Raw genomic sequence first — 21,173 nt, forward strand, 5'->3', positions numbered from 1 at the left:
CTCTCAGATCATCATGTCTCTGGAGGAGGACAGTTCAGGTCAGAAGATGCAGTTGGCTTATCGGCTGCAGCAGGTTGCTGCTCTGGTGGAGAACAAGGTCACTGACCTCTGAAGACCTCTGTTGACCTCTGAACACTGGAGACCTGTGAGGTCATGAAGATGAAGCTTCTTCAGCAGCAAATCACTGGACGCCTTTCAACATTGTGTCTTCCTGCTGTGTGTGCATGCGTCCTGTGTGTGTTTGTGTGTGAGTGTATGTGTGTGTGTGTATATGTGTAAACCAAACCAACCTGACTCTTCAGTCTGTGAAAAAATGACAATCTTACCTACCAATCAGATCAGGGAACATATCTTCTGCTGCCTTGCACTACATTTCCCAGAGTTCCCTGCTGCGCTGTTCTGCTGCCTGCAAAAATTCAAAAAGCACAATCGTAATAGTTTGTATTGATTATTGATCTGCTGGATGTTTTTTATCTTCTGCAACCAGCTTCAGCACAACCTACAGGACGTGAGACGTTCATTGAATCAGGGATTTTTTAAATCAGTTTCAGTCTGACTCCATTTTCTGGTCAACAGCAGCTGAAGCTGATCTTTCATCTAAACCAGGTGAACTTGACCTCGAGGGTCACGGTGAACAAAGAGCAAAGAAAGATCGATAAAAACGATCAACAAAATCACAATTCTGGGGGTTTATAGTGTGTGTGTGTGTGTGCGTGCATGTGTGTGTCACTAACTTATTGTGTGTACATACTGTAAGTCCTATTTATACCTATTTATCCTGTGTAGGCCGTCACCCTTGCAGCTAGGTGGCACTGCATCCTGGTGCATCACAGGAAGAAATTTAAATTAAATTTTTTAACTTTTATTGAACCGGGAGGGAAACAAACTCCTTATCACTTGTAGAACTACAAGTCTAACACTGGATGTCGTGTATATAACAGCTAGCATAACATGCACTGTAATAGAGAACAGCTAGCATAACATGCACTGTAATAGAGAACAGCTAGCATAACATGCACTGTAATAGAGAACAGCTAGCATAACATGCACTGTAATAGTGAACAGCTAGCATAACATACACTAATACAGAACAGCTAACATAACATACACAGTAATAGAGAACAACTAGCATAACACACACTTATACAGAACAGCTAGCAGAACCTACATTCATACAGAACAGCTAGCATAGCACTGGGCGGCTGTGGCTCAAGGGCTAGGGCAGTCGTCCTCTAACCAGAAATGCCGAAGTGCCCTTGGCCAAGATACTGAACCCCAAGTTGTCCCTTCTCATAGAGAATGTGCTGCACATTGATGCACTGTATGAATGTGTGTGTGACTGTAAAACTGTACTGTGAAGAGCTTTGAGTGTCATCAAGACGAGAAAGATCTTTATAAATACCGACCATTTACCACTAAACTGTGTTACAGAACAGCTAGCATAACATGCCCTGTATTACAGAACAGCTAGCATGACATGCCCTGTAAATAGAACAGCTAGCATAACATGCCCTGTATTACAGAACAGCTAGCATAACATGCCCTGTTATACAGAACAGCTAGCATAACATACCCTGTATTACAGAACAGCTAGCATAACATGCCCTGTTATACAGAACAGCTAGCATAACATGCCCTGTATTACAGAACAGCTAGCATAACATGCCCTGTACTACAGAACAGCTAGCATAACATGCCCTGTTATACAGAACAGCTAGCATAACATGCCCTGTAAATAGAACAGCTAGCATAACATGCCCTGTATTACAGAACAGCTAGCATAGCACTGCACTCTATTATAGAACAGATAACAGGTGTTTACAAAGATGGCTCCTACGTAGTATCCGATATGCTAGCTGTTTGAATTTAGCTATTTGAAAGACGAATATTAAAGCAGGTATCTAAAAACCGTGGGTTCAAATGCTTCTGTGGTATTGGTTTGCGTAGCAGCCTCATGCCGCTGCTGTTGTTAGCTAGCTACCAACCTCTATCGTTGTTTTAGTTTGTTTAACCTATTTATAGAAGCATGTTATATTTTTAGCTCTGATCTCAATCAGCTGAAGTTTCACTGACTGAATCAACATCATCAGCAGCAATAATAAAACAGAGAGAAACCCAGCGGGGTCTCCATGGCAGCAGCTAGCCGAGGCTGTGTTTCCTCTGTGTGGATTCAGTCTCTCTGGACGTCATGGTTTTATTTAGTCTTCTTCCGTCAGCTGTAAAGTGAAGCTGAACTCTTCCTGGACTCTGTGTGTTTCAGTGCAACTGAACTGAGGCTGAACCCACCGGGCAATAACTCAGTGTTGTGTTTGTGCTGCTGGACTGAAGCACAAACCTCAAACAGCTTGTTTCATATGAGATGTGAAGTTTTTAATGTTTTCTGAACCATCTTCTCTGCGTTTCTTCTTCTGATTATTGCCGTTTATCTTTCCTCTGTGTTTTTGCCTTGCGTGTTTTTTGAGCATGTGTTTGACCCGTAGTTGTAGTTCTCTGATCAGATTAGACATCTGCATGCGTGTAACGATGATGACGAGTTATGATGCTATTTTTTTTCTAAATGACGACAAAAGACAGAGCTTTAAATCTGCTGTGTCGCCATGTTTCTCGATGGGGGTGAAGGTTTGACCTTTGACCTCCTGATCTCTGTACAGTTTTCTAATCTGGATGTGATGAAACAGGTCCTCTGCTCTGATTGGTCGAGCTGTTTGTTTGCGGAGATGTTTTTTCTACAAGGGAATAAAAGGTTTAAGGTGTTTGTATAAAATGAGCCAGGATCAGTTGTGATGAAGCACAGACTGTTTTTCTATTGACTGTGTACAGTTTGATAACAGTGTGTAAATATAAATACATGAGGAGGATGATCAGTGCATCTGCAATGGAATGCGTTTTTATTGTGAAGAAGCAACACAATTTGTATCATGTAAAAATAAAGTTATAATTTTAACAGTTCTAATGTCTTTGTTTCATCGTCTTACTGAAACCTGAAGTATTAAGCTCCTGCCCCTACATGTGTTCAACCATTCATGGATCAGGCTCAGCTTTCAATCATGACCTCTCAGCCCATTTTTATATCATCAAATAATAAATAACAAACTTATCAGAAACATGAACAATTGATTGATTGAACAAACATCAGTGTGATAAGAACGACCTGAAAAGACAGAAACCATCTTTGACAAACATTTAACATCTTCTTAGATCTTTTAGTTTGGTCCATGTCCCATCTGCTAACATGGAGGAGGCTGGTCTATGACCTATACTGCAGGCAGACACCAGGGGGCGATCGAGATTATTTGACTTCAGTTCGTCTTTATTTTCAGTTTATGAACCAGAAGGAGGGGCCCCTCTACTTACACACACAGACACACACTTACACACAGAAACACTTCTCCATACACTTACACATCTCTTCTCACCACACACACACCACAGGCACACAAACACACACCACACACTTATCCATACACACCCACACATCTCTTCTCACCACACACACACACGTCCCAGTTTTGGTCCAGTAGCAGCGTGGCGGGTCAGTGCGCATGCGCCGCTCCCGGTGTCCGGTGTCAGTCAGCAGCTGTTGAGACCATGCACGGTAGAACCGGGACAACAGCCCCAGAATAACCGAGAGGAACCGGGACCCACACGTAGAGCTCTCACTCTCACACCGCGGCAGAGTTGTATCTGGAGCTAACGGAGCTAGCAGGCTAACAGGCTGACTGACAGCTGCTATCTAACGGGCTAACGGACAGGCCACGCCGCTCCGCTCTCACCCGCTCTGACCCGGGTTAGTTAGCGGACCCACTGAACCAGCTCCAGCCGGACTGACCCGGGTTTTACCGGCTCTGGCCGAGGTTCCGCTATCTGAAGCTAACTGTCAGGAATTCCGATAGTCCTGCCCGGATACACCGCTCGAACCCGGCTCGGTGCGGGGACCGGGAGCCACGATGTTGATCGGTAAGTGGACCTGATCCGGGTCAGACTGTCAGTGCTGTTCCTGAATCACTGACAGGAAACCTGCTTAGCTAGGTAGCATTAGCTAACTGTGCCAGGCTGTGACTGCTGCTGCTGTCACACACACACACACACATGTCTGCTGTCAGACACACATATTTATTTATATGTATGTGTATGTATGTATGTGTGTGTACAGACACACACATGCAAGTGTGTACTTCTAGCTTAGTGAGGACACTCATTGACAAAACACATTCCCTAGCCCCTAACCTTAACCACCAAAACTAAATGACTCACCCTAACCTAAACCTAACCTAGTGTTAACCCTCAAACAGTTCATTGAAAAAGTGAGGAACAGGTCAAAATGTGTGATTGTGGGTGTGATTGGAGGTGTTGATGTGATTGGAGGAGTGGTTGTGATTGGAGGTGTGGATGTGATTGGGGGTGTGGGTGTGATTGTGGGTGTGGGTGTGATTAAAGGTGTGGATGTGATTGTGGGTGTGATTGGAGGTGTTGATGTGATTGAAGTTGTGGGTGTGATTGGGGGTGTGGATGTGATTTGAGGTTTGGGTGTGATTGGAGGTGTGGGTGTGATTGTGGGTGTGATTAAAGGTGTGGATGTGATTGTGGGTGTGATTGGAGGTGTGGATGTGATTGAAGTTGTGGGTGTGATTGGAGGTGTGGGTGTGATTTGAGGTTTGGGTGTGATTGGAGGTTTGGGTGTGATTGGAGGTGTGGATGTGATTGTGGGTATGATTGAAGGTGTGGGTGTGATTGGAGGTGTGGGTTTGATTGGAGGTGTGGGTGTGATTTGAGGTTTGGGTGTGATTGGAGGTGTGTGATTAGGGTGTAGGGGTGTTTGATTGAAGGATGTAGGTGTCATTGTTGGTGTAGATGTGATTTTTTTTGGTGAATGTCTGCTTGAAGCTGAAGGTGTCATTATAGGTTGTAAAGAAGTTTTTTTAATATGTAAGTGGGATTGAAGTCGTGATTTTAGATGAAGGTGTGACTGAAGCTAAAGGTGACATTGTATATGTAGGTGTGAAAGTAGGTACGGTTAATGCTTCATGTGTGAATGAAGCTGTAGGTGTGATTCACGGTGTGTTACACCAGTTTGACTGATCTCCTCTCCTCAGCTGCTGTCAGTGGAGCCGGAAACTCTGCCAACACCGGAAAGAAACAGCGACGCAGGGGAAAGAAGCATCGGAGAGTCCGCACAGATGAGAACCAGTAAGACACACACACACACACACACACACACACACATACACAGGATATATAAAGCTGTGTGTGTGAGAGATTTGTGGCCGACCTTATTCAGACCTGCGCTGAAGTCTGATCATGTTCCTGAATAGTTCTGAAGGTTCTGTATGTGAGAACACAAACTCTGAGCCAGTTTCCAAGTGAGTCCATGTGAGAAACACTGCAGCGTCATTAAACATCACATCAATTGAAGAGCTAGGCTAACAGTTTCCCTCTGCCCCCAGGCATTGTGCTAAGCTAACCGATATCATGATGACAGAAACGGGTTTGGTGCTTCAGCTCCAATAATAGACTAGACACACACACACACACACACACTCACTCACACACACACTCTCACACACTCCAGTCTATTTCAGTGCCGTTGACAACGACAACAATGTCCATGACTCAGAGATTGTTTTGATGTTTTTAACCCAATAAAAAATGAGTAACAATCTAATTTTTAAACTCTAATAATTTTGAATCTGTAATAGTTTTTCAAATGTATTTATATGACAAACAGTTCTGGGTTCAAACTTCAGACACATAGACTCAGAGTTTGATTTTGTCTGTTTCAGAACTGACGATCTTCAGACTCAGAATCCTGACGTCAGTCGACTTCCTGCTCAAACACAAACTTCATCAGTGAATGAGCTCACTCAATCAGACGATGACATCACCACTGCACCCCCACCCCCCCACACCTCACCCACCCATCACCCCAACACCTCCCCTCTCCCTCCTCTACATACATCTGAGGTCGCTCCAAAGGAACCTCCTGAACCTTTGATCTCCTTAAAGGCCCCTGGGATCTTCAACCAACCAGCTCCTGCCACTGCTCATAGTCCTGTCCACACGCCCAGCCAATCACAGGCAACTTCCAATCAAAATATGTCCCACAATTCCTCCAGATCGCCTCACAGGACTGAGACAGATCTCTCTGAAACACCACCGCCCTCACTCCACCACATTACCCACAATGCAACTCAGTCTCCATCAGTGTCTTCCAAAGCCACTCCTACTCCACCGTTAAGCCCCTCCCAGCTGGACCCCCTTCTGCAGACCTCAGTGACTTTCACCTCCAGTGTCTCCTCCCACATTTACTCCCCCCCTTTCCCCTCCTCTACCTCCTTCCTTCAAGCCCTCGACCCTCTGGGCCCTCCCTTTGGCCTGTCTCCTCCGTTGTCATCAGCACATCATCAACTGACCACGCCCCCACCTGCTTTGAGTCCAACTCCGCCCGCGTTAACCCCGCCTCCCACTCAGCTGCTTGGCTCCGATGACGAGGAACAAGAAGATCCGTCAGATTACTGCAAAGGTGGGATCCACTGCCAGAGACAACTGAACCGAAAAGTTTAATAAACTAAATCAACTTCTTTAATACACTCAATGCATTTTACCAAAGTTTGAGAAAAAATGATTTATTATAGTGAAATACACGTTATAACCGTGAGATACAGCTGAATACAGTTTGTTGTGTTTGTGTTACAGGAGGTTATTACCCGGTGAAGACCGGTGACCTGTTTAACGGAAGATATCATGTGGTCAGAAAACTGGGCTGGGGCCATTTTTCTACTGTGTGGCTCTGCTGGGATCTACAGTACGACACACACACATACACACATACACATACACACAAACATTGTCTTGTGTCTCATCCTCTGAACCTGTCTCTCTTCAGGAAGAAGCGTTTTGTGGCTTTGAAGGTCGTTAAAAGTGCTTCACATTACACTGAGACGGCTCTGGATGAGATCAAACTGCTCAGATGTGTAAGTCTCAAACACACACACACCTACACACACACAAACACAGATGATGTGGTTTATACACATTTTTTTCTCTAAATGAACCAGGTGAGGGACTCTGACCCCTCCGACCCCTACAGACAAACAATTGTCCAACTGATCGACGACTTCAAGATCTCTGGAGTCAATGGAGTCCGTATCCTTCATCACTTGTCTGTCTGCATCTCTCTCTCTCTCTCTCTGCCTGCCCGTATGTCTGTCTGCATGCCTGCCTGTCTGTCTCTCTCTTTGCTTGCCTGTCTGTCTGTCTCTCTCTGCCTGCCTGCCTGCCAGTATGTTAGTCTGTCTGTCTCTCTGCCTGTCTCTCAGTCAGTATTGTCCTCAGCTGCTCTCAGACGTCTGTATGGTTCTGGAGGTTTTGGGTCATCAGCTATTGAAGTGGATCATCAAGTCAAACTACATGGGACTTCCTCTGGTCAGTGTCAAGACCATCCTGAAACAGGTAACAGCTCTGACATCATCAAAGTTATCTGTAACATCATCAGTGACTGTGACGTCACCATGTTGATGTGTGACGTCATGAGTTACTCTGTCTCTCTCAGGTGCTCCAGGGCCTCGACTACCTTCACACCAAGTGCAAGATCATCCACACAGACATCAAACCAGAGAACATCTTACTGGACGTGGACGATGTGTACGTCAGGAGATTGGCCGCAGAAGCCACTGTCTGGCAGAGAGCTGGAGCCCCGCCCCCCTCAGGATCATCAGGTGAGGAGCAGCGACGTGATTGGTCAGATATAGATTAATGGAAACTGTTCGATGTGAGACAAAGACTGAGGCCAGGACTTCAGTGGTCTGAACCTGTGGAGGGACACGGTTTAGATATCAGTTACTGGGAGCTGTGGTTTCAATGTGTTCAGACAGACGGCTGTCTACCTCTCACCTGTCTGTCTCTATATTATCTCCACTCTTTCGTCTTTTCTTCCTGTTTTTGTTTCTGATGTTTTCTTCCTGTCTTTCTCTCTCCCTCCCTCCCTGTCTGTCTGTCTGTGTCTTTGTCTCTCTCTCTAGTTAGCACGGCTCCCAGGGATCGACAGGTGAGTGTCAGGTGTAACACCTGCTGTAACCCCCCCGCCACACACACACACACACACCCTGTTGAACATTAAACTACAAACCAGACTATTTGTGTGTTTGTGTGTGTGTGTGTAGGGTGGCAAGATGTCTAAGAACAAGAAGAAGAAGTTGAAGAGGAAGGCGAAGCGTCAAGAGAAGTTGTTGGAGGAGAGATTCATTGACATACGGGTAACTCATAGAAATAAAGTTACTACGATAACTACTGATAAACTGCAGCCAATCACATCCAAGAAGGAAATGACAAAAGATCCGTTTAAAAATAAAAATCCTCTTCGTCCTGTGTGTCTGCAGAAGCTGGAGGAGGAGGGTGGAGTTCATATACCTGACGACACAGACACTAACTGTGAGTTTACACAAACACACACACACACACATACACACACAGTGCTTGCAGTACTTCAGTTACTCACAGTACTTTAGTTTCTCTCTGTATGTTAGTTACTGAGAGTACTTAAATGATCTTTAGTACTGTAGTTACTCCCTTTTTTGCCATAATTACTCAGTTATTTAGTTACCTGCATTACTTAAGTTACTCACAGTACTTTTATGACTTACAGTACTTAAGTTAATCTCAATACTTTAGTTCAGGGGTGTCCCAACTACGGCCCGCCATCCATTTTAAATTGGCCCAACTCAAAAAAAAAAAAAGGGTTGCACTTTGTAGTTTTGTGCTATTTTTGGAGAAATTGTACTTTCTTGATACTTGTTCTGGGTTTGTACCCTCGAATGCACTTATTGGATAAAAGCATCAGCTAAATGAAATGTAATGTAATGTGATGGACTATGGCCCACTGTATTGCACCTGTCCCTCAGAGCGGCGTGAGTGGCCCATACCTTCGTATTTTGTTCTACATGTGGCCCTCGGCATCAAAAGTTTGGACACCCCTGCTTCAGTTGCTCAGAGTACTTAAGTTAATCAGTTTTCTTTTCTTGCAGGTCCTCATGTTATCAATGGTAACCACAGCTCCTCCGCAGCAGGTTCGACGTGCTCCTGGTTGGAAGTAGACGATGGTTGTAATGGCCACGCCCCTGGGCGTTTCTCCAGCCCTGCCTCCGGCCTATCAGGTTTCTCCAGTTCTGTCCTGTCAGCGACGTCCGAGTCAGCACTTTCTACTCAGTCAGGATACTCGAGTGGACGAGAAGGTTGAAAAACATGGACATACACTTACACACCTGACTCACCTGTCATACCAGACACTAGGTGCATTCAGGATGGACGTGGTCTCACTGTGTCTCACTCGATCCACTGCAGCTGCAGGGGTGGGGGGGGAGACAGCCATCAAGCAGACACGTTCTCCTTCTCGTAGCGTCAGTGAGATGAAAGCAACGGCAATTTGAAGCGTTTGCTTTTTCGTTGCAGTTAAACAGAGGCTTTGGAAAAACAATGAACATCGAAGAAATAACATAACAGAAACACTGCCAGTGATTATATAGCTTCAACAATCATATATTCACATTCACAATTAACACTTAACATTTATAGATATAAGGAGCAGAACACGCATATGAGTTTGCTTGGTCATATGTGTCAGTGAAGCATTCAGCCAATCAGAGCCGAGTGGTGGTGTCACAGGTGCTGCAGCTGGAGTAGAGCAACTCCACAGTCTGACTGCAGTCCCTGCCTCCTGCCACGTTCTAAGGTTCCATCACCTGATGACGTGATGCAGCGCTCGATGAAGTGGGACACAGATTTCTAACCAGCATGTACTGGGTTAAGACCAGCATGCATCACCTTAAGTCAGCGCTGCACAGAGCTGCGTCAAGTTGAATGCACCTAGTGGCTAACCTGAAACAGTCTCACTTCTGTCACCTGCCTCACCTGTCTCACCATCTCACCTGTCTCACCTGTCTCACCTGTCTCTCTCTCTTTCTGCAGTGTTCACTGCATCAGATTTTGTCCTCAGTCCTCTGGATCCTCAAAACGCTGACAAGTTGAAAGTGAAGATCGCTGATCTGGGCAATGCCTGCTGGGTGGTAAGACAGCTTCATCATCTCCTCCTCTTCCCCCTTCCTGTTCCTCTGTAGACCAATCAGACAGCTCCTCTCTCTGTGTTTATTTTTCTCTCATCCAGCATAAACACTTCACAGAGGACATTCAGACCCGACAGTACAGAGCTCTGGAGGTTCTGATAGGAGCAGAGTACGGAACAGCTGCTGATATCTGGAGCACCGCCTGCATGGTACACACACACACACACACACACAGATCTGCACATACGTGTGTTAAGGTGCTCACACTGGTTCATGTTATTTGACTAGTTTATGGATGTGTTGTTCGGTTGATGTTTCAGGCGTTTGAGTTGGCAACAGGAGATTATCTGTTTGAACCTCATTCGGGAGAAGATTACACACGAGATGAAGGTCAACACACTCAACTAGACACAAGACATGCTACACGGTGTACTCTGTTTACATACACACTGTAGTCCAGTATAACATACTTGATTACTTCACTGTGTGTACTTTTATAGATCATATTGCTCACATCATAGAGCTGCTTGGACCCATTCCTATGCCCTTCGCTTTGTCTGGCAGGTACTCCAGAGAGTACTTCAACAGTAGAGGTGAGCCGGTCTACCAGCTCATTCATTGGCAGAAATGCACCATGGGAGTTGTAGTTCACTTGTCACCTCTGTCTACCTGTCTCAGGTGAGCTACGTCACATCTCCAGTCTGAAGCCATGGGGTCTGTTCGAGGTTCTCTTGGAGAAGTACGAGTGGCCGTTGGATCAGGCGGCTCAGTTCAGTGACTTCCTGTCCATGATGTTGGATCTGCAGCCGGAACGCAGAGCGACGGCGGCGCAGTGTCTTCAGCACAAATGGCTGCAGACATGAGCGGCGATCACACAAACACACACACTGATTTCATACAGGCTGAATTCAGATATTTATTTATGTTGATCCTGATCAACTCAGTTTTTTTAGATGACATCAGTCTGTTTGCAGATGATACACTACTGTATTTGTACAACCACAGACATCTGAAAAATCTCAGAGATTTTTCTTTAAACAACTAAATAATATTTACCTGAGAAGAAAGTTATGAAAATTATACCTGTGATTTTATTTATATTTTTACTATCATCAAATGTTTGTCAGAAATTTCAGCAGCATCATTTGGTGCCATAAGAAGTCAAAAGAATAACCTCAATATTTTAATTCCGTTAAGGTGTCGTCTCTGAGCTGTGGTTCTATTTATGTACAACACTGTTTAGAGTCTGAACGATTCAGAACCTTCACTCAAAGATCACTCATTGATCTTCAGGACCCCCCCCCCGCCAATCACACACCAGAACAGCCTGGACTGTGATTGGCTCTCCACGAACCTCGTGATGAGAGACATGGTCCTCACAACTCTGGACTTCACAAAACCTAAAAACACCCCGGCATCTAGATTCAGGCGCAGGAGGCTCCTCCCTGCTGACCTTTGACCCCATATTTTAAGTCAGAATATATTGATCTGATCAATTCATTAAAAACTGAGTCAGAGGAATGGAGAATTGTTTCTGCTGATATCTAATGAATTCTTCCGTTTTCTATTATTTCTTCTTATTTCTAATGAATCCACTGCTTGGTTGAATCTCGCTGATTATCACAGATTTCTGTTGAATTCTGGTTTCTTCATTTTAAAACTTGTCATTTGACTGAATTCTATTGTTTTTCTGCTGAATTCTGTCTTCTGCTGATTTCACCTGATGACTACTTCTGTATGAAACCTGTGAGAATATAACCGATTGTTGGTTATTGATAAGGATTTGTGATCCTCCTCGATGAGTGTACTGTAGCCCTCTCACCGACTGACCAGTCCTGATCTCTGTAGCTGAGTTGTCCTCAGATGACCTCTGACCTCTTCACCTGTTTCTGTTCTGACGATTAGTGCCTTGGCCCCGCCCCTCCTACCTGTCACATGACGTGTGTTTGAACAATGTGTTCTGTGAAAATAAAGTTTCATCACAGATTGTCTGAGACCTTTGACCCTCACCTGGACAGGAGGGTCTTTCTACCGCCCTCTGCTGGTGAGATCATCTTAACATGTTAAAGTTAAATCTGCAACGACAGTTTGATGAATCAATGTTGAATCAATGTTTTCAGTTGAATATTCAGATATTCAACTGAAAATCTGTTGCTGGTATTCACGCTGTACAATTGAGTATTGATGAATGATAGAGGTTTGTCAGCTCAACATTTCTTATTGATCGGATCAACTGATAATTATTGTGTTCATGTTTAAATTGGAGCTTTGATTTTAAAGTGAATGTCTGAGCAGCCATAATAATCATTTTATTATGAAACAGACGTTCTCCTAACTGACAACAGGAAACACAAGTAAAGGTTTCTTCAGTTCGTGTGTGAGTCTTTTCTCAGGTGGACACAACCTCATTTAATCCAGATCTGAACCAGGACTCTGAGACGCCGGGGAGGCGCCATCATGGTCCGGCGCTGAAGGAGGAGGAGTCTGTTTGACAAGTCTCCCTGGTGGTCAAAGGTCAACAGTTCATTCTGCTCTTCATCCTCCTCTTCACTTCTTTCGGACGACCGTCCAGCCGTCTTCTTCTTCCTGAGGAGGAGGAGGGGGGGGTCGAGTGTTGTGTGTTGTGGACGAGTCACAGTCCATCGCCTTGAGGGAAAGAGAGAGAGAGTGTTCATCTTCACTTAAAAGATTCATGAAATGATCAATCACTTCTAATTTGGATTTCCACATTTACATCAGAGACGAGTCACATGATCCTGAACCAGGACTCTGGATCAACGCAGGTTAAGGTGTCTAGTGTCTGGTATTTCAGATTGTGTAGAACTGCAGTAAAAAGGACAGGACACCAAGACACTAAGTAGAAATAAGTTATAACTTCAGATATGTGTTCTTCGCGTACCTGTGTCTCAGAATCGCTCTCTTCGTCAGACTGTGTAGGCGGAGCTGTGACCTTTGCCCTCTGACTCTTCTTCTGTGTCAGAGTGCTGATGGTGTGTTGGAGCTGCTGTAGCTCCCCCTGCCGCCACTGACTGAACATCTGCAGCAGGCTGATGGACACCTGCACACACGGAAGAGCAAATGTTTGGGTCTCATCAGGTGTTTGTGTCTGTGTGTGTCTGCATGTGTGTCTGTATGGGTGTGTGTCTATGTGTGCGTACCTGAGGTAAACTCCCATCATCCACCACTGTGTCAAACTCCTGATTCATCAGTTCAGCAATGTAGTCCTCAACCTCACACTGCAGCAGGTCAGCTACACACACACACAAACAAACACACACTCAGTGACTTCACTTCAGGTTAACGTTGATGTTCACATGATTCAGGTTAATAAAGTTTTCAGCCTCGGAGCAGAAACAGATCTATAATCATTATTTCTGATCTCATCTAGTGATCATGTTGTTGAACTGACCAGCAGGTGTCGCTCTTTCTTCGTCTAGTGATCATGTTGTTAAATGGGACTGAACCTGAACTGACCAGCAGGTGTCGCTCTTTCTTCGTCTAGTGATCATGTTCTAGGGATCATGTTGTTAAATGGGACTGAACCTGAACTGACCAGCAGGTGTCGCTCTTTCTTCGTCTTGTTGCTTTAAACAATCGAACATAGGGTGAATGGTTACCATGGTTACTTACCGTTGTCATGGAAATACTGCTGAACCACATCCACCATCCAATCAGCTTTCTGCTGCGCGTACACGCCCCCGAACCCGTTATCCACCGCGATCTGAGGAACACGCACACAAACAGGTCCTGATGTAAACTCACACAAACCGGAGTCAAACTGGATTAGAACTGAAGTGAAATTGGTTTAAAACTGGAGTCAAACTGGAGTGAAGTGGTTTGGAAATGAATCAAACCGGATGTAAACACCAGTGTCTAACAATGTATTTATAAAAGCAACCCGTCTATGAAGCTAACAGCTAACCCTGTAGCATGTTAGCTCTAACGGCTCGTCTGAGCCGCAGTAGCGGTCATTTCACGTCTTTCTCTCGGTCTCCACCTGTCTGTCTGTCTCTGGTGTGTGTGTGTCTGCGTGAGTGTGTGTTTGTGTTACCTGGAGAACAGGCCACGTCTGAAGAACAGCTCTTACTCCCTCAGTGAAGAGTTCCCGTGAAGCTACGGCGGCCGCCATATTGGATTCATAAGACACGATGAGTCGATTGAAGAGAGAGACTCTGGATCAGACACGAAAAGTCGATCCGAATCTGAGCCACAGAAACAGGTTTATATTGGATACAGTTAAATACAGTCTGAACTATAGACTGTAAACAAAGACTATAATAAAGACTGTATAACCAGGGATGTACATAATCTATATTACAGATATTACATTACATGTCATTTAGCTGACGCTTTTGTCCAAAGCGACTTACATTTTTAGTACATTTCTGAGGGGCCATTTAGGGGTTCAGTATCTTGCCAAGGACACTTAGGCATGCAGATGGGAAAGAGTGGGATTTGAACCAGCAACCTTCTTGTTGCAGAGCACCCACTCTATCCCCTGGGCCACGCTATCCCTATATAATGTATATAATTGTATATAATCTATATTATACAACCCTGGTTATACAGTCTGAACTACAGACGTTTTTAAATTTTTATACAGATTTAGTTTTTATTTATTTTACCTCTATCAATCTCTTTATCTCTTATATTTTGCTCTTTTTAATTTGCTTGAATTGTTTTTCAAACAATTATATTCTCACATTTATTGTACATGTATTTCTGTCGTTTGTAATATTCCACCATGAAATGTGCTTTATGAATAAAGCTGCCTGGCCTGTGGGTTCTAGTCTTTCTGACCTCAGGTCTATAGTGTCCGTCGTTTGGTGTAAACTGTCCGTCTGGCTTTGGGCTATGACCTCTGACCTCACCCTCCTGGTGTAGAGGTCATCCGGGGTTGATGCAGCCTGTCAGGAGGTCAGGATCATCTCCAGAGGTCGAGCAGGAGAAGGTCTTCAGGATGGAGGAGGAGACCTGATTTTCAGCAGCTGTCTCAGGTGAGACCCTTTCACCAGCACCTATGTGACTCTGATCGAACTCTGTTGAGTCTCTCCACTGCTCCATGTTCAACTGTTTATGAAATTTAATTCATTTAATATCTTCAAACGTGACCAGAACATGTTACGATGTTTCTATGGAGATGTGATCACCTCAGATTAAACACAGCCTCTTTAAACCAGATAACACAGGTTAGTGCAGAGTAATGTAAAGTGTCTTTGTGTCACTGACTTGTGTTCATTTTAACTTTCTTGTACAGATTTGCATTTGTTGTTATTAATAACATGTTGTTATTTTCATTGTGTTCTACATATCTGCTGAAACTCTGAAAATAAAAAACAAAAAAAGAAAGGTGATATTGTCGTAGAGAATGGAGCTTAATGAAGGCACAAGATCAAAGTGTTCCGGTGATGTCAACATCACATTTATTCATATTTGTTGTTTCTATATTTCACATTGAAAAAATATCTTGAGAACTTGTGGTTTTTATTAAACACTTTATATTGTTGATATTGTGACATCATGGAAAAGTAGCAACAACATGAAAAGATGTATTTTTTCTATTTCACAGTGTAGTTCACAGTTTAGAAGAATCAAGATGTTGAAAAGACACGTTATGTTTTCACTAGAAAATACTCAAATTTAAGAAGCTAAAATCTTTTCTTAAAGACAAATCACAGTAATCAGTTATCAAAATAGTTAACTACTCGATTAATAAATCAATAGTATTACTTAATTGATGCCGGTTGTTCCATTTTTAGTGTCCCGAAAATAATCAATTTCAAAGCAGCCACCAGGGGGAGGTGCTGTCCCACACACCACCTCCATGAGCTCAGTCCTGATAAAACACATATGTGATCAGTTTGTGAAAATCACATTGAAACCACACACATGTATTTGTCTCATGTTGTATAACACGTGCAGTTTGCTCCATATTCACAAATCTCAACTTCTCCGTCTTCACTATAAACACTAGAACATTCAGTCTGATTTTCAAAAACAAAATGATGAGCTGGGTCGTAATGGCTTCTACTTCTCAGAAGATCAGATTCCTCACGGCAGATGAATTGATTTCTCAAATGATTCAAGTCGAATATAAAGTCAGGTAAAGAAATAAAAGCACAAAGACTGTTTCACATTATTCACTTTTCTCTGAGTCGTCAAAAAATCAACAATCTTCACGAAGATGATGTCATCAGGCGCTTCACAGGGATTGGTCAACAGCTACTTGAGAGGAGAGAAGAAAAACAACAGATGTGTTTCCAGATGTTTGGTCACATCCCATCACTTTGATCAGTAACAGCAGCTGACCAGCAAGAACATCTGGAACCTTCTCAAGAAGATTCAAGATTCAACCGGAGCTGGAGGATCTGAGCCGGGCTCGTCAGAAGGAGGTGAGGGAACCCTGAGGGTTTCTCCAGATCGTTTTCTAACTTAAAGATTGATCTTTGTTTTTGATTTCCACTCTTTCAGTTGAAGAACAAACCGCACGGGGATAGCTTCAGTGCCGGGAGAGTGGTACTTTGTATTAAACGTGGCAGTGGTGGAAGAAGTGAGATCTGTTCAGCTCAAAACACAGAAAATCTTGTTTCGCTTCAGATCGAATTAATCTCTCATCTTTGCAACATCCAAGACATCAGAGGAATCTATGACCCCCCCCACGCGCACACACACACACACACACACACACACACACACACACACACACACACACACACACACACACACACACACACACACACACTGTGATATCACACAGATGCAACAACCTCGTGTTGTGATGGCCTGTAATAAAACGCCACGTAGTTTGAATCTCCATGTTGTTGAGATGACGTCATTTGAAGTTGATATGATCGATTGAGACTTCCTGTTGTGGTTCTCCATAACGCTCCGCCTTAACACCTTCTTTGTGCAGCTGGTATATAAACCCAACTTTTGTTGTACTGTTCCTAGTAAAACAAAATCTATATATAAAAATTAAAATATAAAATTTAAAAAATCTAATTATAGATCGTTGAAATCTAACTGAGGGGCTTTTCCTTAGATGGCGCTGTTGAGCCATTTGGCCACGTCCATTTCAAATTACTAGAATACAATCACTTTTTGGGGTTTTGATTTCCTGCAATCTTGAGCGAGAGGCCCTGAAAAGACCAAAAGGGAATCACAGAGGCATCATCCAATCAGATCAACATGTGGAGGAGCCAGGGATCGAACCACCGACCTTCTGATCAGTGAACGCCACGTGCTTGTTGCTGAACCACATGAAGAAGAAGAAAAAACATCCACACTTTGGTTCCACTTCCTGTCTGATTTTTTAACGACCACCGATTTTTAAATGTGAGCCCCTCTCATAGTGAAGCTTCAACCTGCAGGGTTAGTGCCTTGCTCCTGAGCACTCAGAGCAACTGAGCCGTGAACATCTACATGAATCTTTCACATGAAGCTGAAATATTCATCAGAGTTTCCAGAAATATCTGCAGCAGCTTCCAGGAGTCAGGACTCATCTCCCTCTTTTCCATAAACCCATGTGAGCTCCACTCATTGGCTTCATGAGGACAAACAAAGAAAGATGGACGACACGTTTAAAGAATGAAGCCAAAACATCTCTGAAACCAACGCTGCCATCTGGTGCTGATGATCAGAGTCTGTGCTGCAGTGATTGGGAAGTGGAGCCGGGGTATTGAAGTCCGATCCACAACGCTCTCGACCAATCAGGAGTCAGTTTCAGCCCTTTTTCAAATCATCAAATAACTGATTAAAACCAAACTGATCAGAAACTTGAACATTTGAACGTCAGTGAGATAAGAACGACTTGAAATGACAGAAACCATCTTTAACAAACATTTATTTAACATCTACTTTGATTTTCTGGTTTGATCCATGTCCCATCTGATAACAAGGTGGAGGCAGGGTTTGGACCTTTACTGCAGCCGGCCACCAGGGGGCGATCAGTATAATTTGGGAGTTGTTGTGTCGTCCATCTTTCTTCACAGTCTGTGATGAATCTGATTTTCAGCTATTTGATCATAAATCATTTATCATAGCCTGATACAAGTGTGTCAGTGTGTACCGGTGTGTGTACAGGTGTGTGTACAGGTGTGTGTCTGTACCTGTAGTTTGTCGTATCACTGTGATCTGTCAGGTACAATCTTTGTTTCTCCATTTTGTTTGTCATTTAAAGATTTTTGAGACAATCTGGCCACTTGGGAGACCGCCTGCAACACAACAACAACACAACTGTCAGTCTTACATGCATCACAACAACAACACAATAACACAACGACACCAACAGGTGACAGTGTGTATGGAACCTTGATGCTCCTCTTCCTCTTCTGGACGTTCTGCTCAGGATGGAAGACGATGACGTAGACCTTGGGCACGTAGAGCATCCCGAGAGACACGGACGCACTGAGCGACATGGACACGGTCAGAGTCGCCGTCTGAATGAACATCTGGACAAACAGAGACGGACACCATGACAGAGAACATCCTGAGGAACGTCCTGAAGAACGACTAAAGAACGACTAGAACCTCCACAGTAAGAACAGAACATGAACAGTGACGTCATCCTTCAAAGGTTCAAGTTAAATGATGCAGATCTTGAACCAATCAGGAGAAACGTGGTTCAGTTTGAGAAGAGAATCCCTGAGGACAGCAGGGGGCGCTGCTGGGTTTGGTGGATCTGTAAAGTTGAGTGTTGTTGGCAACACATTGAATCTGGATTCAAAATGACCTCTAACCTCTGACCCCTTTAGATGAATAGAAGTGGTCTCAACACTGAACCATGGGGAACACCATCTGTAACTGCTGCTGATGAACACCAGTATGTCAACACACACACACACACACACACACACACACACACGCACACACGATACACACACACACACCGAGAAACAGACACACACACACACAGACGCACACACGCACACACGCACACTCACATACAGACACACGCACACACAGACACAGACACACACACACGCATGCACACACACACACACACACACACTGAGGCACACAGACACACACCGAGACACAGACACACATACACACACACACACACACACACACACACACACACACACACACACACGCACACACGATACACACACACACACCGAGACACAGACACACATACACACAGACGCACACACCGAGACACAGACACACACATTCACAGACGCACACACACACACGTACACACACACACACACACAGCTATTTGTGAGAGAGGTATTTTTTATTGGTCTGTTTCTTTACATCCACTGGACTAAGTTTTAATGTGTTTTTTTGACCCCAGGTCGTTAATGCAGAATTAACATTGTCTGAGAAAATATGATTTAACTTCAAAGCTTATTGGTTCACTTTGATCTTTTTGTTGTGAACCACAGAAATCCACATAAAACCATTTAAATCCCAACGAGTCCAGATCCCTTTGCTCTGAGAGTCTCTGTGAGTAACAGACGGTCTGTTGCCCTTCACGTTGTTTTTGGCTCATTTTTTTGTCTGCGTCTCTTTAAACGTTTTTAATAAAGTTATTATTCTCTAATTTCATCCTGTGCTGGATTATAATCTGTTTAATCTGCACTCAGTGTCTAATCCTGCCGTCGTTTATCTGTAGTCCCTCCCTGAACTCACACTGAACCAGAACCACATGAACCAGAACCACATGAACCAAAACCATGTGAACCAAAACCCTGTGAACCAGAACCACATGAACCAGAACCACATGAACCAAAACCATGTGAACCAGAACCACATGAACCAAAACCATGTGAACCAAAACCATGTGAATCAAAACCCTGTGAACCAAAACCACATGAACCAAAACCACATGAACAAGAACCACATGAACCAGAACCACATGAACCAGAACCATGTCAACCAAAACCACATGAACCAAAACCATGTGAACCAAAACCCTGTGAACCAAAACCACATGAACCAAAACCACATGAACCAAAACCATGTGAATCAAAACCCTGTGAACCAAAACCACATGAACCAAAACCATGTGAACCAGAACCACATGAACCAAAACCATGTGAACCAAAACCCTGTGAACCAAAACCACATGAACCAAAACCACATGAACCAGAACCATGTCAACCAAAACCACATGAACCAAAACCATGTGAACCAAAACCACATGAACAAAACCACATGAACAAAACCACATGAACCAGAACCACATGAACCAGAACCATGTGAACCAAAACCATGTGAACCAAAACCACATGAACAAAACCACATGAACCAGAACCACATGAACCAGAACCATGTGAACCAAAACCACGTGAACCAAAACCACACGATCCAAAACCATGTGAACCAAAACCACATGAACCAGAACCATGTGAACCAGAACCATGTGAACCAGAACCACATGAACCAAAACCATGTGAACCAAAACCACATGAACCAAAACCATGTGAACCAAAACCATGTGAACCAAAACCACATGAACAAACCACATGAACCAAAACCATGTGAACCAGAACAATGTGAACCAAAACCATGTGAACCAAAACCATGTGAACCAAAACCATGTGAACCAGAACCATGTGAACCAGAACCATGTGAACCAAAACCATGTGAACCAAAACCATGTGAACCAAAACCATGTGAACTAAAACCACATGAACAAAACCACATAAACCAAAACCATGTCAACCAAAACCATGTGAACCAAAACCATGCGAACCAAAACCACATGAACCAAAACCATGTGAACCAAAACCATGTGAACTAAAACCACATGAACAAAACCACATAAACCAAAACCATGTGAACCAAAACCATGTGAACCTTAACAACTGGTAAGTGTGGTCTCACCTTCTCAGTGGACTTGGCGGTCCCAAAGAAGATGGGCACGAAGGCGAGCCACACGATGCAGGTGGTGTACATGGTGAAGCCGATCGGCTTCGCCTCGTTGAACGTCTCCGGGACACCGCGACTCTTCACCGCGTACACCGTACACGTCACCTAGCAACCAGAACCACACAGGTTACTTAGCAACTACGCCTGTTCAACCTTCAATAACAGATCTATAACAGATCTATAACAGATCAATAAGATCTATAACAGATCAATAACAGATCACTAACAGATCTATAA

General features: G+C 43.9%; 4 protein-coding genes across 4 annotated transcripts in view; 2 read left to right on the plus strand and 2 right to left on the minus strand.

The window, feature by feature from the left end:
• The window catches only part of plxnb3 (plexin B3), a 39,889-nt gene extending 36,940 nt beyond the window's left edge, over positions 1-2,949 (plus strand). Inside the window, exon 39 of the mRNA XM_062392053.1 lies at positions 8-2,949. Within this exon, the coding sequence (XP_062248037.1) occupies positions 8-112 (105 nt within the window). The 3' untranslated portion in view covers positions 113-2,949. The remainder of the gene's footprint in view (positions 1-7) is intronic.
• A 465-nt stretch (positions 2,950-3,414) lies between these two features.
• srpk3 (SRSF protein kinase 3) lies at positions 3,415-12,039 on the plus strand. The gene is made up of 17 exons (XM_062391896.1): positions 3,415-3,957; positions 5,094-5,187; positions 5,781-6,520; positions 6,694-6,802; positions 6,884-6,971; positions 7,056-7,143; positions 7,343-7,449; positions 7,550-7,715; positions 8,019-8,044; positions 8,160-8,252; positions 8,376-8,427; positions 9,021-9,227; positions 9,961-10,058; positions 10,157-10,264; positions 10,376-10,445; positions 10,556-10,648; positions 10,734-12,039. The coding sequence occupies exons 1-17, from the start codon at positions 3,948-3,950 to the stop codon at positions 10,916-10,918; spliced, it is 2,334 nt and encodes a 777-aa protein (XP_062247880.1). The 5' UTR covers positions 3,415-3,947; the 3' UTR covers positions 10,919-12,039.
• Positions 12,040-12,348: 309 nt separating this feature from the next.
• Positions 12,349-14,249, minus strand: tsr2 (TSR2 ribosome maturation factor). Its single transcript, XM_062391897.1, has 5 exons — positions 14,107-14,249; positions 13,686-13,776; positions 13,214-13,305; positions 12,955-13,113; positions 12,349-12,701 (listed from the first exon to the last, which is right to left on the minus strand). Exons 1-5 carry the CDS (start codon positions 14,182-14,184, stop codon positions 12,603-12,605), a joined length of 519 nt encoding a protein of 172 aa, XP_062247881.1. The 5' UTR covers positions 14,185-14,249; the 3' UTR covers positions 12,349-12,602.
• Positions 14,250-15,624: 1,375 nt separating this feature from the next.
• Positions 15,625-21,173, minus strand: part of grm6a (glutamate receptor, metabotropic 6a) — a 12,729-nt gene continuing 7,180 nt past the window's right edge. The window contains exons 12-15 of the mRNA XM_062391895.1: positions 20,892-21,041; positions 18,365-18,505; positions 18,164-18,268; positions 15,625-16,277 (exon numbers count right to left, since the gene is read on the minus strand). Of these exons, the coding sequence (XP_062247879.1) occupies positions 18,179-18,268; positions 18,365-18,505; positions 20,892-21,041 (381 nt within the window). The 3' untranslated portion in view covers positions 15,625-16,277; positions 18,164-18,178. The remainder of the gene's footprint in view (positions 16,278-18,163; positions 18,269-18,364; positions 18,506-20,891; positions 21,042-21,173) is intronic.

Source organism: Platichthys flesus, chromosome 7, assembly GCF_949316205.1.
Source record: "Platichthys flesus chromosome 7, fPlaFle2.1, whole genome shotgun sequence".
Taxonomy (NCBI): domain Eukaryota; kingdom Metazoa; phylum Chordata; class Actinopteri; order Pleuronectiformes; family Pleuronectidae; genus Platichthys; species Platichthys flesus.

Bases quoted from the DNA above. Each gene is read 5' to 3' on its own strand.
- srpk3 (XM_062391896.1), top strand. The intron at 5,188-5,780 runs GTAAGACACACA...TGTCTGTTTCAG, and splicing joins GTCCGCACAGATGAGAACCA to AACTGACGATCTTCAGACTC. The intron at 9,228-9,960 runs GTTGAAAAACAT...CTCTTTCTGCAG, and splicing joins ATACTCGAGTGGACGAGAAG to TGTTCACTGCATCAGATTTT.
- tsr2 (XM_062391897.1), bottom strand. From the start codon at position 14,184: ATGGCGGCCGCCGTAGCTTCACGGGAACTCTTCACTGAGGGAGTAAGA. The intron at 13,306-13,685 runs GTAAGTAACCAT...GTGTGTGTGTAG, and splicing joins GCAGTATTTCCATGACAACG to CTGACCTGCTGCAGTGTGAG. The intron at 12,702-12,954 runs GTACGCGAAGAA...CTTTCCCTCAAG, and splicing joins AGAGCGATTCTGAGACACAG to GCGATGGACTGTGACTCGTC.